Source organism: Belonocnema kinseyi, chromosome 2 (genome assembly GCF_010883055.1).
Source record: "Belonocnema kinseyi isolate 2016_QV_RU_SX_M_011 chromosome 2, B_treatae_v1, whole genome shotgun sequence".
In the NCBI taxonomy this organism is placed as follows: domain Eukaryota; kingdom Metazoa; phylum Arthropoda; class Insecta; order Hymenoptera; family Cynipidae; genus Belonocnema; species Belonocnema kinseyi.
Genome location: NC_046658.1, coordinates 55180474 through 55198655, shown reverse-complemented (window position 1 = coordinate 55198655; position 18182 = coordinate 55180474). Strand labels below are relative to the sequence as shown.

The following is an 18182-nucleotide window of genomic DNA, read 5'->3' as shown; positions in this document are numbered from 1 at the left end:
CCCCACAAAATTGCGAAAAACTCAGTAAAAAATGAAAATTCAACTGTTTTAATGAAAATTCGTATTTTTGGATAGAAAGTCCATCCTTTTAGATTGACAATTCATCTTTTTTCAAAACGCAATAATTTTTTTCGGAGTTTAATCTCTGTTGTTTCACAATTCAAAGATTTGGTTGTAAATGTATCTGTTCGGATACCAATTAATTTTTTTTGTTATATAAACTCAAGTATTTCGTGGAAAATGCATCGTTTTGGTTCGAAAATTCCACTATTTTGTTCAATGTTCATTAGGTTTTGACTTATTTTAGAAATATGGTACCTACACATTAATGTTCTTTAAACGAATGTAATCTCCTATTATTCCATTATTTTCTTTATAAAAATTACCCAATTCTCCTGTTTTGAAATCATTTTGGCCACCCAGTTGATATACAACTGCATTGCAGTATTAAATGGAAGTCTGTTTAATAAAATATATTTTTAAATCTTGAAGAAACCTTTTACTTTGGACCAAAACTAAAATGAGTTAATATGTGCTTAAAATGCTAAACCGCCGAATTTTATTAATAAATTATTAATATCTCAGTAATCGTGTCTTTTTATGTTTAAATAAAACAAATAAATATTTCTTTCATTAAACGCAATAATGTTATATTTTGAGAAATGCTTAAACAGTAAAGATGGAATAAAAATTCGTTTTCGTAGCCGCTTTCAATTTCTCATAAAAAAGTCAGGTCTTTTTAGATCTCTGTGAATTGGATTTTCAACCTAAGTATATCCATTTAAAAAGTTAATATTTTATCTTTCCCCTATTTTTCCCCTCTATCAAAAAGAAGTCACCCTATGTTCTCTTTTTTGAGCTCTTTTTGTGTTTTGCTCCCTGTTACGCGCTTAGTAACTTAAAAAGATCACTTAGTTGGGACAAAAATCGTTTTTCCGCAATAAAAGATAATTTCTGTTCCATAAAACGAAGTGAAATCTGCACTTAGTACTTTGGCGTTTAAAAAAATATCGGTCAGATTTCCAGGGACAGCCATAACGAACAATGGTTCGAGTAATCGTGACTCGTTATCGCACTTTATGAAGACTGGGACGAAGTTGTCAAAATTTTACGTTCACATGTTCCATTTTGAGCTTATTTGAGCTATTTTCAACTCAAAAATCTTAAACTTTATACTACCGTGCAAAACCAGACAATTTGTAAAAATTTGGATTAACAATTGCCAGGGTTGCTACTCGCAAAGAAACATCTACTACTAATAGATGCACGAGAGTAGTATTCGAACTACCAATTTTTCACTCCGATTACAGATTTAATTCAAAGTAGGAGTAAGTCCAAATTATCAACAAACAAACAAAATTTATTTCTATTATTTATGGAGTATAATAAGGAAATTCAATTTTGAGATTGAGTCCTGTCTTGAACATCCTTAAGTTCTTTTAATGTTAATTATACGAGAGTTAAAATTTTGTCTTTTGTATAGGTTCAAAGATATGTGAATTCTCTATAAAATGGGCCAGGATGAAGGTATCTTTTATAGAAGATATTGCAAATATAGTGCAAATTGCAACTGTTTCTTAAAATGAAAATTAATCTTAGGAACATAATAATAAAAATAAAATGAATATATGGGCAATTCTCAGTAACCTTCAGATTTGATATCCTAGTTATTTATTGGTATTTGATGGTAGGGTTAAGATTAAATAACTATAAGGTACGTTTTCCTGTAACAAGAACTACATCGGACAATAGTTTGTATACGTAAACAGATAATGCTGACGATTAATTCATCTCTGATATATGCAAAATGTAATTTTAATAGTGTCTATTTGATATTTTTATACACTTTATGGTTCGACATTTTTATATTCTATAAGATAAAAACCTAAAAAGCATATGCTTGTTTTAGAAATAATTCTAGAATTCAGATAAATTAATCGAAATTATCTTAGGCGTATAGAAAAATTAGAATTGGATCGTGTAGTTTGTTCCAAAGTTTCCGTGCCGCTGAAGAACGGTAACATATTTTACTTCCACATTGTCAAAAACGTTTTCCAAAGGTTTTTTTAGGGATAATTGAAGCTTAATCTCAACACAAATACAATTTCATGCTCCATTTCTAATTTTCAATATTAGAAAAGTTATTTCTTCATATAAATGAGAGAATGCGCTCGTAAAAATAAAATATCGCTGGTGTAACGGGCGAGGCTTCCCACAAAATTAGTTTAAATTAATAAAATGCATTACAGATATCTCATTTTCAATTATAAGAATGCTCTTACAAGTGTCGAACAGAAAATTATGTATACTTTAATATTTATGTAAATTAAAAAAAAATGTCGCTGGTGTAGAGAAATCCAAAATTTTATTGTATGAAGTTTTTTGTTGAGAATACGTAACCTACCATTCTGATATTCGTTTAAAATTTCCGAATGATGATATAAAAACACAAAGAAATCATTGTTAAGAAGAATTAAAAAGGAAAAAGATAATGTGAAGATGTTTTATTTGAAAATTGTGCATCGTGAGCAACCTAAAATTCAAAAAAACTAGTTTTCACTGGTTTAAACTGGTTCATAAACAGTTGTACACGAGTAGGAATACAATTTTGGTAATCCATAGAGCAATATTTGGGGCATAATACGTCAAGTGTTCCCACCTAAGATTATGAGTTTTTTTGATCAGGTTGAAACGTGGCTGAACTATAGTCCTGGTAGACCTATATTAATTCACCAAATCGTAGGACCAGTTATCAACCGTTTGTCAATATACAGGGGCCTCAAGTTTTCACATTTCACGTGCTTTTACACTCACGCTAGTGTAACTTCTTTTAGTCTAATGCGATTGGACTTTTATCAGAGTATTTTAAGGAGCTGGTTTCATGTACTTTGTAACCACGCTAACGATTTTTTTTCATTTTGAAAATTTTAAAACAATGCAAACGTCCAAGAACACAGTTTGAATCACCTCTACAGATAAGGTCATACTTTGGCTTTCTTACTCTTTTATTGGTAATTTTTCTTTCTTTTTTAATTTTCGGGGGAAAATATGTTTTTTCCTCTAAGGAATTCCGTTTAAGGGTTAGATAAGTTCCATATTCAGTCAGAATCACTGAGTGATGCTTTAAAGTACCCGGTATTGTCACCCCAGTGATGCCGAACGAAGAAGGAACTCATTTTGCCCTTAAACGGTATTACCCAAAGAAAAAGCTTGATTTTTGCCCGAAAATTAAAAAAGAAAGAAAGGTTACCAAAGAAAAGAGCAAGAAAGGAACAGGAAGTAAGTTCGCATGATTAATGATTATTATTCTTATTTTATATATATGTGTGTGTGTGTCATGATTATATAATATACATACACACACAAAATCATGCCAAGATATTTAAGCAAGGGGTTAAATTGCAGAATAGGGGCGTCACCTCCGTTTTGGCTGGGAAAAAATTGTTTGACAACAAACCATTAGAATCTTTAGTTAAACGATTAATGAAGCGATTTGATAAGGCAAAAGTTTAAAATTATTGCTACTTTTGTTACTAAGATGTTTCAAATATGGGTCTCTCGCCATATATCGGAATGATCATATTCATCGACAAGTTGAAAATGGGTAGGGATTTGACCAAATTTATTTTTTTCACTGGTCATAGGGGTGCCTTCCCGCCCCCATGAAATATTGGAAAAGGGTAGGGTTTTGACAGAATTATTTTTGTGGCCTTTCAAATGGGTGTTTCTGGCCGCTTGGATGTTTAAAAGCACCTAAACAGTGAGTTAAATATGATCATTCCGATATCGTAACATATCTATATTTGAGGCATCGTAGTAACAAAAGTAAACATCATTTTAAACTTCCGCCTGGTCAGCAGATCCCATCATTTATCGTTCAATTAAAAATTCGAATTGTTTGTTACCGAAAAAAACTGGTTTTCCAGCCAAAAAACAAGTGGCGCTCCTATTCTGCAATTGCATTAAAGAAGGTGTCCATTGTGGTGGAATTTAACGAAATCTAAGAATTGTTCGGGAATGAAAACAACACCTATGACAATGCGGGAATTGTTATTGATTTTATTTTTAATGCTGGAAGTGCATTCCATTTCTTTATAATTTGTAATTTTTTACTGTCCCTTTGAGCTAATTGCGCTACTTTTTTCCTACTTAAAATTTAAATTCTAAAAATGTTTAAAAATGTATTTTGTGAATAAATTGTAATAATGCAACCGAGCAAATTACGCATGTCGCAACCCACTATACATTGTATGTATGCCTCTATCGTAAAAGGGACCTTATATTTATGAGTGGAAAAAATGCGAGAACTGATCGGGAATTTAATGGGAAAAATTTAGTAGACGCTGCGAAATGTAAGTCTGGAAGTACGTTAGACCTTACAGTATTCGTGTCCGGGCGCTGGGTAAGTTAAACGTGGTATCCTCGTAAATAATAATCCATTTTATAAGATGATTCGGAAATAGTTCAAAATTTAAGAATTTCCAGATTTTAACGTTAAAAATTAAACTGCTTCAATTGGAAAGTCTTCGTAGTTAAACAAATGTGAACTCCCGATTAAAACTTTATAAACTATTATCAATTTTAAAATAACTTCAAAATGATATATTCACAATTAAAGACTTTTATTACATTTCAAATATTGTTTCAGTCTAAAATATTCTATTTTTAAGCCATTCAATTTCAAATGTTTTAATTAAGAAAAAGATCAACTACTTAATATTTAGAAATATCTGACTTCATTTAAAATCAGTAATTATAAATAAAACATTCAAAACTAAGCAAATAAACTGAATTTTTAACGTTACAATTTTAATTTTTCTATTTAATTCATTTTTTATTTTTTAATCCAATTGTTGTACATTGATGTGTAAATAACAATTGAACGCCTATTGGGCTTAGAAAAAAATTCGAGCGATTTAAAGATATATTTAGAAGTTTTGAAAAGATTCAAAATTAATTAAAAATCTGAAATTTTTTAAAATAATTTAAACGAAGTGTACAGAAATTTCGGTGCAAGTGGCCCACGGCCTAATTAAAAACAAAACATAGATGTTTGCAGATTTCGAACAAAAAATTTAGAAACATTTTATGAATAGTGAACGGCTTCAAAAGGATAAAAAAATTTCTTTATGATTCATAGAAAAATTAAAAAAAAATTTTTTTGTTTTGAAAAATTAATGTTAAGAAAATATTTAAAAAGGTTTAGAAAGATTTACGAAATTGTCAACAATGAATGTGGTAGATGTTAAGGACATATTTTTAATTTAGCAAATCGTTTTAAAAGATGTTAAGAAGTTCTAAAAAAAAATTTTAAATAATTTAAAATTTGTGAAAAATCTAAAACAACACGTAGGATGTTTCAAGATTATTAAATACATTTTCGAAACATTTTAAGGATATTAAAACTATTAACAATACAAAAATTCTACTTTTAATTAAAAAACTGTTCCTTTTGTAAAAAAATGTAATCTTTCAATTTGTAATGTTTCTAACTTAAAGTTGCTTAAAATGATATAATTTTTACTAATTTGTACTTCATTGATTGATTCTTCAATTATGAGCATTCAAAATAATAAAGAGGATTTATATTTTTGGAAATGAAACTGAATCTTTGAACTCTATAATATAAAAGTTAAAAAAAAAAATAGGCAGCGTAACTTTTAAAATTTTTTACTTTTAACTATTAAACTTCAATGTTTAAAGTTTAAAATTCAAGAGTTCTACTTTGAGTGCTTTAATTTGCAGCTCAGTTTTTATTACTCCAACTGGATACATTTTTAGCTTCAGAGTTCGAATTTCTTAATTTCATTTACCGTGAAAAATGTTTTGCGAAACGGGAAAGGACTCGGAATTCTTTTCTTTTGATTAAAACGGCCACCCTGATCAGTCTTAAAGTACCTGAAAAGAGCTTTCTGAAACACCAATGAAAGTCCAGTCGGATGAGCCTAAGAGAAGTTACACTAATGAAAAGGTGAAATAAATGTAACGTTTCAGGCCCCTGTATATTGACAACCGGTCTACAAATAAACCTATGGTTTAAACCCTAGGTTTTTTTATGAATTTATATATTTCCACTCAGGACTATAATTCAGCCAAGTTTTAACCCGATAAAAAAAAACTCTTTTAGGTGGAACTGCTTGACGTATTCTGCCCCATGTAACTATTTTTTTGGTCAATAGCTCTTTAAAAAAAATCTTAACGTTTTCGAGAATAGCCCATATATTTCAAGGAAATTTGTTAGAAATTCATGATTACTTATTTTATATATTTTATAAAAATATTTCTTTTAGTAGAAAAAATATTAAAATTTTTCTAACATTTCTGTTTTAACTTTAAACATGTTACAGCTTGCAAGAATTTGTTTTACAATTATGGTTATAAGTTGATGCGATTTTATACAAATATACCTATAATATGATCCCAAGGTAATTGAAAAATGTTTATTATATTAGATTTTATATACATTTTAAGAAAAAATTGAAATTTTTACTAGCTTTGTTATATCTTTATCAAAAATTGAGAAAATGACTTTATCCTGACTTATTTGACAGAAAATCACGATAGCTTTCAACCTATTTAAGAGAAAAAAATTGAACTCGCATATAATTAACATTAAAAGATATTAATAAGCAATCATTGATAAACAGGTGGTCTCATACTCGTGATCATCAATGTAGTTTCGATTAATATGTATCACTTTAGTCTGTGATTGAGGAGGCCAATGACAATATTTCACCACTTCCTAGAGGCCAATAATTTATTCATTGGGCTGTGCTAATCACTGTACGCCGTGGCCAATAATTATGTTGTTTTTTTGACATCATTGTTGTTTTCTTAAAATATAAAGTTTCTGAACTATTTTTAACCCTTAAATTAATATGGTAATTTGAAATTCCAATAATAATAATAATAATAATAATAATAACTGGGAATTTTTAAAAGTGGCCAATCATTGCATTGATTACAGTCAGCACTTACGATTATTCGTACATGTGACATATGTGAATCACGATTATTGGAATGTCAGTACTTTTCGATTTTTAATTACTTATAAACAGGTTGGCCGCCTGTATGGAAATACGGAAAAAGCCAGGGATTATGAAAAACCTAACTATAGACAGGGATTTTCTGTAAGAAGAAGTTTGAGTAGCTGTCAAGAATAATACAGTAACAACTAAAAAAATTTCTTTATTCCATTTATAAAAGATTCGATGAGAAAAATGTTATAAGATTAGAATTCTGGCCTTTAAATAGTAATATACCCTGATAAATTGAAACTGAAATTAAATATACTGTGAAAACAGTTTTCATAACATTCTAGGATGTTCAATGCTTTAATTAGTACCACAAATTTTGCAAGTCATCCTCCTCAGATAATTTTCCGAATATTATTTGAAGTCAGTGAAATCTCTTACGGTCATAACTATTGAAACGGTTAAATCCATTTGTCTTTTAAACCATTCAATTGATTAGTCGCTTAAATTCCTGAAAATTGATTGAAATAAATTAGAACCCTTATTTACTTTCTTGGAACGTTTATGGCAGATTTTCTTTCGGAAACTTGGTTGAGGGACATTAGTAAATTCTTAGAGGCTGACTCAGGTATATATTCAAAGAAGATGCTTCAGCAGTCCCATTAGTGTACTCAAGCAACCAAGTCTCCATGAGAATCTACCCTTAATACACTATGGAAATTTCGATTCATGCATCTTTGGTTATGGTAATTATGGTATGCGTTTTTTCTCTGTAATATTTTGCTATGCAATATTATTTTCAATGTACTTCGTCTGTGAATTTATTTGAATTATCATATTCGGGCATTGATTATTAATTTTAAGAATTTTTATGACTTCTAACAATGCGAACGACTAAAATTAGAATCTAAAAATATTTTGAATTATGCAAAGGAATCCACAAAACTTTGAGGAAACTCGTTTGCAGATAAGCTTAATTTTATGCAGTTAAATATACATTTAAATCTTTAATAACTTCAATGTTTCCTTGTGTGAAAAGCAGAGTTATACCTACGTTATGAAAAATCTATAATGTCTAAGTAGGTCACTCGTAGATATGGAATTTCTTTAACTACTTAAATTATTACATCTTAAATTCAACCTCTAGAAGTTCATTATTTAATTTTTAAGGACTGTTATTTTTTATTTAGAGTGTAGATTCGAAAGTCGACGACAATCTAATTAACTGCTAAAATAGAGCACATTAATTTATGAAAAAATTAAACCTATGGGGAGAATTTTCTATGGATATTTGAGTAATTATCATAGAAAGTTATTTGATATTTTTAATGTTTTAGAATAGATAAAAGATATTAGAAGCGTTTTGGAGAATTTCTGTAAAATCCAGTTTTCGGGGAGAGGTTACAATAAATTATACAGGGATTCTTTGTTTTTCTCATTTGAATTTATATCTAAATTTCTTGGCATTCATGAAAATATTAAATTAAAATTTTTTTTTTTGATGATTGAATCAACGTATACTTATTGGATATAATTATATTATACTTTAAGTTATAATTTATGGATCAATACTTAGAAGCGCTTGAAGTATTTAAAATTGAATGCAAAATTATTTGGCTTCAAAAATAAATCTTCGAATAATTGCAAACTGCTTCAAGTGTAAACAATCTTAAATCCAATGCTAAGATATAAAAAATGTCTGTATGCAGATTTTAAATGTTTCATTTTATCCTTGATTTATAAAAAGTAATTTTCTTCCTGGACTCTTTCCTGTTTTTATTTTTAAGCTTGTTGATTTCATTACCATTACTACCATTTTTCACCGTAGCAGAAATTTTATAAATCACATGAGGGTTGTTTAGATTAAATCGATTGATAAGTACGTCCTCAACAACCCTAAATATCGAATCATCGAAAAATCACTTCCATCTCTCAACATTTCCCTAATAGCTTTTCTCTGTGCAAAACCTTAAGAGAAACTCAATTATAAAATGAATATTCGCGTGTAATTTCAGGAGCCCAATGTGGGTGGAAGTGAGATGGCATCCAGGGAGAAAAGACCCTTAGCGCCTTCTAAATCTAAGCAGAAGGCGAGTGAATCAAGTATATCCTCTCCCGACAACAAAGCTAAGAAGGGCAAATCACTGCAAAATTTGAAACAACAAATTGCTCAGAATATTCTAGATGCAGTAGCAACTGGCAGCCAACTCCCACCAAAGCTAGAAGCTAGTTTGCCTCGAAAAAAAGCACTCGAGAAACTTAAGCGAAATCAGAAACTCAGATCGAAAGTGTCTCTGATCAAAGCCAAGCAGAAAATACCCATAAAAACCGCGAGGAGAATTAACACCGATGTTAAGAAAACTTTGAAGCCTAGGAAGCGGAAGCAAGACGCAAAAGTTGTTGACACTGCAGTGAAAGCTGTAGGAAATTCGACTGAAACTACAGACAACGAGGGAAAAGGAACTGATTCTGGTGTAAAAGGAGCCAAGATTATTGTCAAGACCGTCAAGAAAACCAAGACAACGGCCAAGAACACAGAGGACGGCGAGACTGGAGAAGATAAGGGAAAGGAATTGACCAGCGCGAGTGTCAATAAAGTCAGTCCAAAGCTCGGCAAGAAACAATCTGACTCTTTCAAAACTGGAAAAGCCGTGAAATCAGTTCTTCAGAAAAAGGCCATCAGTAAAGACGAAAATAAAAGCTCACCCACAGGAGTATTTGTACTTTGGGATACAAAAAACGCGAAAACCAAGAAGAATCCCAAGGAATCGGCAGACAATCTTCTAAAATCTGTGGCTGGAGCTGATAGCAAAGCTGCAAAACCTTTTTCAGATGAGAAAAATTCAGTTGATGTAACGATTGACGAAGTCATTGCATCGTGCCTTATAAGCGATTCTGAATCGGAAGAGACTGAGGATAAAACTGAAGTCAAGGGAACAAGAAAAAAGAAGATGATTGTAGGAGATAGGTCCTTTTGCGACATTGAAATAAAAAAAGAAATCGAAGTCGATGGGGAGACCGAAATAAAAGAACATTCGCCTGGAATCGAACAAATCACTCAATTGCAAAACGCCATCCAGGTTAGGAGATCAAATGTTCCCAGACAGAGAGCTTTGCGAAATGGGAAGCTTCGACAACTTTCCGATTCGGGGATATCGATGGACCTGGATGTGCGAAAGAGGGGAAGACTCAATTCTGATGAACCTGCCTCTCTGGAACAATTTTCAGAGACTATTTCGGATGGTAACCCAGACACTGAATCTTCCTTTTCGGAATCGAGTGTCAATGACTCTCGGACGATTATTTCGAGTAAAGACGTTGACGAGGAGAAAAAATCTTTGCTAAAGGATGAATCGTTGAATCACATTGACGAGGTTATTCAGCTTGTATCGGGAATAGAAAATAATAATAACGGCGAGCAATTAGATAATATAGAAGCCGGGCCAACGTTGCGGTCGAAAGCGAAATCTCGAACTAGCGACGAAACTAAAATTGAAGAGGTGAAGGTTGAGGATTCGAAAACGACAACTAAAGTAGAAACACCGGAAGAGTCAAAGAAAACTGTGAACATCGACATTCCGAAAAAAGACAGGATTTTAGCAAAAATTTCAGAGAAGCCAAAAAGTCGCAGGAATAGTTTAAACATTGACGTAAAAAAAGTGAATCCTTTCGCCTTCAGCACCGATAAAAGCGATGGGTCTTCGAAGTCTCAAATAGATCAGATGATAGAAAATATTAAGCTGACTATCGCAAAGTCTATCGAGAGTAAAATCTACTCTCAGGAGAAGGTTCGAAGTCTCGAAGCTTTGAGCAAAAGTTTCGAAGTGCCCAAAATAGAAGAAATAGTCGCGCCGCTGAGCACCGAGTCCCAAAAAGTGGGATTGGAAGAACGAACTGAGGAAGAGAAGCCCAATATTTCTAAAAATGAAGTCAAGTCAGACAGCTCGGAGAATTCAATTCCGAAGGTAGCCGATACAGCCAAAGAAATCGAGAAACTAGTCATGGGAGACAAAGAATTGGTTGATACTCAATCGCAAAATAAGGAGGAAGAGGTTGAATCTTCTGAACCGAAGATTTCAGTTAATGATGATCAAAAGGGTGACAAGGACGAGGTTGAAATTCAAGTCGAGGTTCAAGAAGATGTTGATCAAAGAACGAAGAAAGAGGCCGAAAATACTGTTAAAATCGATGAGGAAGTTGATGAAGCAAGAGCAGTTACGAAAATTTGTTTGGGAGAATCGAAAGTTGAGGGAATTCCCGATCCAGAAAATTCGAAGAAACCAGGAAAAAGTAAAACTGTTCAAGAAATTTCTGAGGATAAAACAGACTGTCTTGACACGGAAATTACAAAATGCGATTCTGCAGATCAAGGAGAAAGAGTACCTTCTCCGATCGAAATAGCAACACCCGAGATTCTAAAGCCACAAGAAGTTTCAGAAAAATGCATTGAAGAATCGATGGATGTTTCGAACAAAACTGTAGACTCTGATAATGACTTCACTCTCAATATTTCAATGACTGATGAAGTTGAGACTTTGGAAAGCATTTCGCGAGACGTGGAGGCTTTGGTAGCAGATGAAATAAGCGAGAAAAAGGAAGAAACTGATAAAGAAGCACCTTCAATGAAAATGGAAGTTGATAATCAAGATGACGTAATTTCTACAGTTGAACCTTCCTTGCCTTGCAGTGAGAAAACTACAGATGAATCTGTTTCTGTAGAAATGGAAATTGAAACTGTACATACAAATAATCATTTATCTACCGAAGGCTGTGATAATGTTAGTGAAACTTCTCTGCAAAAATTGACACAATCAGCTTCTGAAGAGACTGAGACCAAGAGTGATAAATCTAATGAGCAAGCCGAGAGTAGCGACAGTTTGAGTCTGGTTCTTAGTATTTCAGAATCATCCCAGAATTCGCCAAAATCGGATAAAACTGAAGATGAGGACAGTTTGAAGGATGAAGAACAGAAGAAGCGAGTTTTGAGGGTACGGGAAAAGCAAAAGAAAGCAGACGCGATGGAAGTTGAAGTCAACGAAAATTCAGAAGAAAAACTCGAGGTGGAAGAAGAACCCGCAGCAAATACCGAAACTCATAGCATTGAAAGTGCGTTGTCTGAAGAAAAAGTTGAGACTCTGCAAGTTGAGACTCTGGAAGTTGAGACTCTGCAAGTTGAGACTTTGCAAGTTGAGACTTTGCAAGTTGAGACTCTGCAAGTTGAGAGTCAAGCCTTAAATAATGCTCAAAGTATCGAGAAAGTGGAGGAGGAAGCTCCAGTTCGGACGAGAAGAGTCAGGGAAGGCAAAAAGTCTGTTCAGAATTCGAATCTGAAGACGAAAAGAAGCAGGAAGGATGGGAAGAAATCTGACCAGCAAAATAAGGAGGAAACTTTACTCGACAATGAAGTGGCGAAGATCAACGAAAACAAACTTGCGAACAAGTACAGCAAATCTGCAGAAGGAGCCGAAACTCTTCGAGGATGTTCTGTGCCCTCTACCAACGAGACGAAGAATGAAACTAATACAAACCAGAACAATGCATCTAGTAATCGGAGTAAATCTGAAAACGATCTGGAAAATATGCAAGAGTCCGAGAGGAATGATAGCCATGCTGGAAGTTTTATACCAAAGGAGTCCAAGAATGAAAGTTTGGTATTGGACGAAGAAAAGGCTACGAAAACACCAGATACTTTGCAGAAGGATTCCGACGAGGCTTCTACATCGAGCGACTCCTCGAGTAGTATAATTCAAGAAACTCCGGAAGAAAAAGCAAAGAAAGAAGCAATTCTTCGTCTTTTGGGCCTCGAGTCTTGGGAAAAAGCTGCTGAACGATTGAATCATCAGAAGGCGAGGAGAGAACTGTCATCGGGAACTTTGAAAATGAGATTCCAGAAAGGACGTGAGAAGGATAAGATGAGGTCTCGTTCACCCCTGAAGATGGTGTTAAAGCAAGGTCGCGTTGACGGTGAAGGAGAATCGCTTGAATTTTACACCATTCAAAAGGAGGTATGCTAAAAACATGAATTTTCGTTTCTTTTTTTAATATTAGAGGTGGGCAATATCACTATCACTAGTAGAATAAGGGCTCTTTGGTCAGGCAGAAAATAAAATAAAAAATAAACAAAGACAGTAATGGAATGTGAAAGTATTTCCCGCCTCTGTTATGTAATTGTTGGAATTGATTAAATTTATCTGAGTTATTCTTTTTTTTCAGTTCGGACCCAGTGGTGTGGGAGAAAGCAGCTCTGGTGCGAACCGAAAGTTGACTACTAACCACAGACACTCTTGCGGTAATCCTGGTTGCGGGAATAACTACTTTGTTAATCAAACCCTACCCTTAATTGCTTTTCCAAAATCTCACAATAGTGCTTTCTTGCAAAACTGCACTTGGAGGGTGGTGCACGCAAATACATTAAACATTTAATAAATTTAATTTACTTAACAATCGAAAAAGTTGTGTTCACTCTAGTAAGAGTTAGCAGTTCAGTTCTTTGGTATTGGTATTGGAATTTACATTTTACAAATATTGAGTATATGAAGAGTAGTCACTGGACTCTGAAAAAGAAGCAATTTGAATAATTTTTATGTTTAACCATTTAGACATTTACCCTGCAGAAAAGTTCATTCGGTTGAACCATGGACATAGGAAACACGGGACTAGGCATGTTATCCGAACTTGGCGAGCGGGGTTGAGTTCACGGGAAGGGGGGGGATTCCATGAGTGGGGAGGGCCGCCATCTTACGATGTGCCACTTGATTATGCGCACGAGTGTTTTCGGCCGACAAACTGTGAAAGAAAATTTAAACATGTTTGTCGCAGGACATCAAAAGATGGTAGACCTCCCTCCTCATTGCATCAGCCCCACAATGGCATGCCTAGTCCCGTGTTTCCTATGCCCATGGGTTGAATGGAATCGATTTCAACATTTTGATTTATGTAAATTAACTTCACACAGTTCAGTTTTTAATGCTAATATTTTAAAAAACAACAAAATTTGAACTCAAGTTAAGTTACTTAGAAGAAAAAACAAGAAGTTCAATAGAATAAGTATGTATTCATTTGTTTATAATCTCAGTTTGTCATTTATTTCTATTATCCAAACGATTCTGGTTTTAACATTAAATAATTTTGTGGCTAAATGAGTTTGTAGTATATTGTCAGTATGGATAAATGAATACGTACAGTCGAATACGATGGCAAGTTTAACCGAATGAACTTTTTTTACAAGTTAAATCTCTTAATCCAATAGTTGAAAACAAAAATAGTAGAAAAATCAAATATAACAATGCATGTTTCACAAAAATAATAACAGCGCTTTGCATAAGAATTGAATAAAATCCCGGGGAAGGTTTTATACTAATCAAAGTTTCCTTCAAATACAGATGAAGATAATGAGGAAACACCATCCAAGGATCGACAGTCTCTCGTGATTCCAGAAAAGTCCTCTTCCTTTTCCATTCATCCTGGCCGCTGTTGCGGAGACGTTTGTTGCTATTGCTTCGGTAAATTCGGTTCACTGGACACGCCTATGCATTTAGCACAAATGAAATCAGACGCGAGAAGACAAAAAATTTTGAACCTAGAAAGACATTTGACGAAGGATTCTTGCCTCTGTGACGCATGTTATCGCCACATTGATAGAAAGGTAAATTACCTTGAAAAAACCCATCTATTTCAATATCTTCTAATTGGTTTAAATTTCTGAAGTAACTGATAAATTATTTTTAAGGCAAACCAGAGTCCGACTAATATCCAAACGAGACCACAGAGACCACATCGACAGTTTTTGGTACCAAAATGCTGCGCTCTCGACTGCGGAGAACCTGCGAGGCATCACGTGAGACGTCGTTGGCTGCAGAAGGTCAAAGTTGGTCTGAAAAATGAGGTAAGTCTTTAAAAATTGTAAAACATACCTCTTATTGTCTTTATTCGAATATAATTGCAATATTAATGTGATTGATTAATTTGTTTTTTATTTTTTAGGTGAAGATAAACTGGGAGTCAAACCAACTCACTTCGATGTCGTTTTGCGTGCCTCATTACTCGAAGGTTGTGAAGTTCCTAACTTGTGCCCTCTGTAAACGTCGCCTTCAAAAGAACCAGTCCTTCTCGCTCTCCTTTAACGAGACAAACGAACTGAACCAAAATTTCAAACCTCAGGGAATGGAAATTCCTACGATCGCTGGCACCTTCATCTGCAAACTATGCCGATGCTTCACTTCCTTGCAGATCAAGTATAAAACCGTGGAAAACATGCATAAAACCAACAAGGAATTCTATAAGAAATACAGAGCGAAGTACGTAATTGTATTTCACTTACTCTTGTAAATTACTGATCAATATCACAATTTTGGAAAGCCAATAATTTTCTATTTGAAAAAAACTTTTAATTTTACAACTAATTCCTTGTCTTGCAGAATCTTAAGCTGTCGTAACTCCGGAGGAATGGGGAATGAGTCGGATGAAATGCCGAGCCAAGGATCCAAGGACAAGGATAGGGAGAAGCGCAAGAAGTCCAAGTGTCCAAGTCAGACGAAAAATGGTCGTTCGAGTTCGAAATCGCCAGAGGCTATAAATCCAGCCAGCTCGGCGAGTTCCTCGGAAAAGTCAACACCGCAGCCAAGTAAGGAGGATGAATCCAACCCCGTGAAAGAGAATGAAAGGACTGATGAACCAGTGAAAACTGCTGAAAGTGCAACACCTGGAGATTTGAACACTGCAAATGACGGCACTGTCCGTACGGACGTTCAATTCTTAGTGATTGAAAAGACAATTGAGAAGCTGAAGAAGCGGAAGGCCCTCGAAGCACTCAGTTACTCGAATTTGAGTGCGAACACAAGTGAGTCGAGTGAAGGGGCAAACGTGGTCGAGATTCTCGCGATGGACAAGGAAGTGACCTTGACAAGGCTACCGAAGAGGGCGAAAACGAGTAATGATATCGCGCCCGCTGTTCAAAGACTGGGAGCGAATCCTTCAATCAGCGTTCGTACCCTCTTCCCAGGGGAGGAAGAAATGAACCTGCACGCGAACGTCGAATTCGGTAATATTCGGGAAGTGACGCCTCAGGGTTGGGAGAAGTGCGCGACGATGATACAGTACGACAGAGATACGAAGCTGCTTTGGCAGGAGTTGCAGAGGCCTTACGGTAACCAGAGTTCGTTCCTGAGACATTTGATTTTATTGGAGAAATATTATCGCTCGGGGGATCTTGTTCTGGCACCGAATGCATCTAGAAATGCGATTAATTACTCTACCTCGGTTCACAATCGACTGATTTCCTACGAGGGTCCTGAGAAGATGGATGAACCAATCATGGAGCCGATGTCTGTTGAGTATACTAACACGCGAAGATTGAGTGGAGGATTCGTGACGGAGAGAGACCGAGTTCCGCCGACGAACACTAGTATTAGTTCCTACCTGACCAGCACGCCCAATTTCCCGAGCACATCGCAAGCATCAAAGGTAAGTAATGCCAGCTTTTAGGTCCAGATCTTGGAGCTTCTTACTCTGTTACTCAAATACTTGATAATTAATTTAGGGCTGTTGAAAGGTCTGAAAATGGCTTGGAATTTGGATATAATGACTGGATCTTTTATGTCAGGATTTGATTTATTTTTTACTAATACAAATAAAATGATTTTAATTGCAAAATTAAAAAAAAAGTGGATGATAATATTAGTGAGAATTGGTTAGAATTCAATAAATCTAGAAAAGTTCTTTACATCTTAGAATTTGGTTCTTTGCCTTGATTAATTTTCCGTATCACGTATCTTTAAACATTTTCGAGAAATTTCAAAGTTTAAGAGACTTCAATACTTTAGAAAAATTGTTTACAAAAAACTGCAGCGATCTACAAAGTTAACTATTTCGGATAAAAGTGTGGGATATAGTAATTTAGTACAAAACATACAAGAAAAACTACAAAAATAAATTTTGCAATTTGAAAAATGTCATTATTTTTGGGTAGAAATTCGTAATTTTTAAAGAAAAAATATACAAGAAACTACAACTAGCTTTATCAAATCATAACGTATCGTGATTTCTGGTAGAATTTCATAAGTTTTTACCAGAATAATTTGTTAAATTTGGATAGAATTGACTGGATTTTTGAAAAAGTTGACCTAGAATTTTGAAACGCTACTTCTGTAGTAACCCTGAAATTTGTTTCTTTGATTAAAGGCGAGCCCGGGTAGAGCGGTGAAGCTGAACCCCGGAGTTTCAATAATGAAGAAGCCACCTCCGATTCTTCAGCGGCTGAGCTTTCCATCAACGAGTGGAAGTTCCGCCTTAACTCCGAAGCCAAAAAATCCTCAAAAGGCCCCGATGCCGTCCGGAGGTAAGGTATTTCAGATGAGCGAACCGGAGTACAAGCGGCTTCAGAATCTCAAGCGTCAGAAGCAACTCATAGGCGAGAAAAACTCTACGAGTTTTAACAATGGCCCAGCTGCTAGTACGCCTCCAGGTCTGAAATCTGTGACACAGTTTCAAAAAGCGCAGTTTGCAGCGCAAACTCAGTTTCAAAAGCACCTCAGGATGCAGCAGGAGATGCTGAACCGTCAGAGCAGGAGTGACTTTGAGCCTCTCGTTTGCGACATGAGGAGTCTCTCGAACGAGAACACACCTTCGCAAAATTTCCTTGGGAATTTAAATCTTCCCAAATCGATTCAGGTGACGACCAAGCCACCAAACCCAAACCCAATTCCGATTCTACCGAAAATTCCAAAGTCCTTAACCGTGATACCCCAAACAGTGTCGAGACCTGCCGAAAAGTGAGAATTAACTAGGGAACGAATAATTTAGGGGATTTTTGTTAGCGGATGAAATTGGTAAGCCTTGAAAGTCACTGCTACGTGCTACCCGAAGCTGCCTGCCTCTTGGATAATAAGTAACTACTTCTGCCGTTGCTCTAAGGCTCAAAACGAGATTTCGCATGATTTGCGTGACTAGTATGAAAAACTAGTAAAAATTAGTGTGAAAGCAGACTAACACGAGCAGGGGCAAAAGAGTGGAGCTCGTTATGCTGATAAGTTTATAACCAAAGCTCTGACGTGAATGACAAACATTGTGTATCTATTTTCCAAGAAAAGTGCCTAAAATGACACGCGAGAAGTCGTTAGTTTTTATTATTCTAATTCGCTATACTGATGACGATAGACGTGTATGCATAGATATATTGATTTATTATACATATAAATATAAATAAATAAA

At 34.6% G+C, this 18182-nt stretch overlaps 1 protein-coding gene across 2 annotated transcripts in view; it reads left to right on the top strand.

Annotated features, from left to right (window-relative positions):
- Nucleotides 1-18169, top strand: part of LOC117167064 — a 26222-nt gene extending 8053 nt beyond the window's left edge. For both annotated transcript variants that reach the window (XM_033351661.1, XM_033351660.1), the window contains exons 2-8: nucleotides 8990-12979; nucleotides 13188-13263; nucleotides 14357-14619; nucleotides 14704-14859; nucleotides 14958-15271; nucleotides 15392-16436; nucleotides 17154-18169. In XM_033351661.1, the coding sequence (XP_033207552.1) occupies nucleotides 9014-12979; nucleotides 13188-13263; nucleotides 14357-14619; nucleotides 14704-14859; nucleotides 14958-15271; nucleotides 15392-16436; nucleotides 17154-17747 (6414 nt within the window). In that variant the 5' untranslated portion in view covers nucleotides 8990-9013 and the 3' untranslated portion in view covers nucleotides 17748-18169. The remainder of the gene's footprint in view (nucleotides 1-8989; nucleotides 12980-13187; nucleotides 13264-14356; nucleotides 14620-14703; nucleotides 14860-14957; nucleotides 15272-15391; nucleotides 16437-17153) is intronic.
- Nucleotides 18170-18182: the final 13 nt, after the last annotated feature.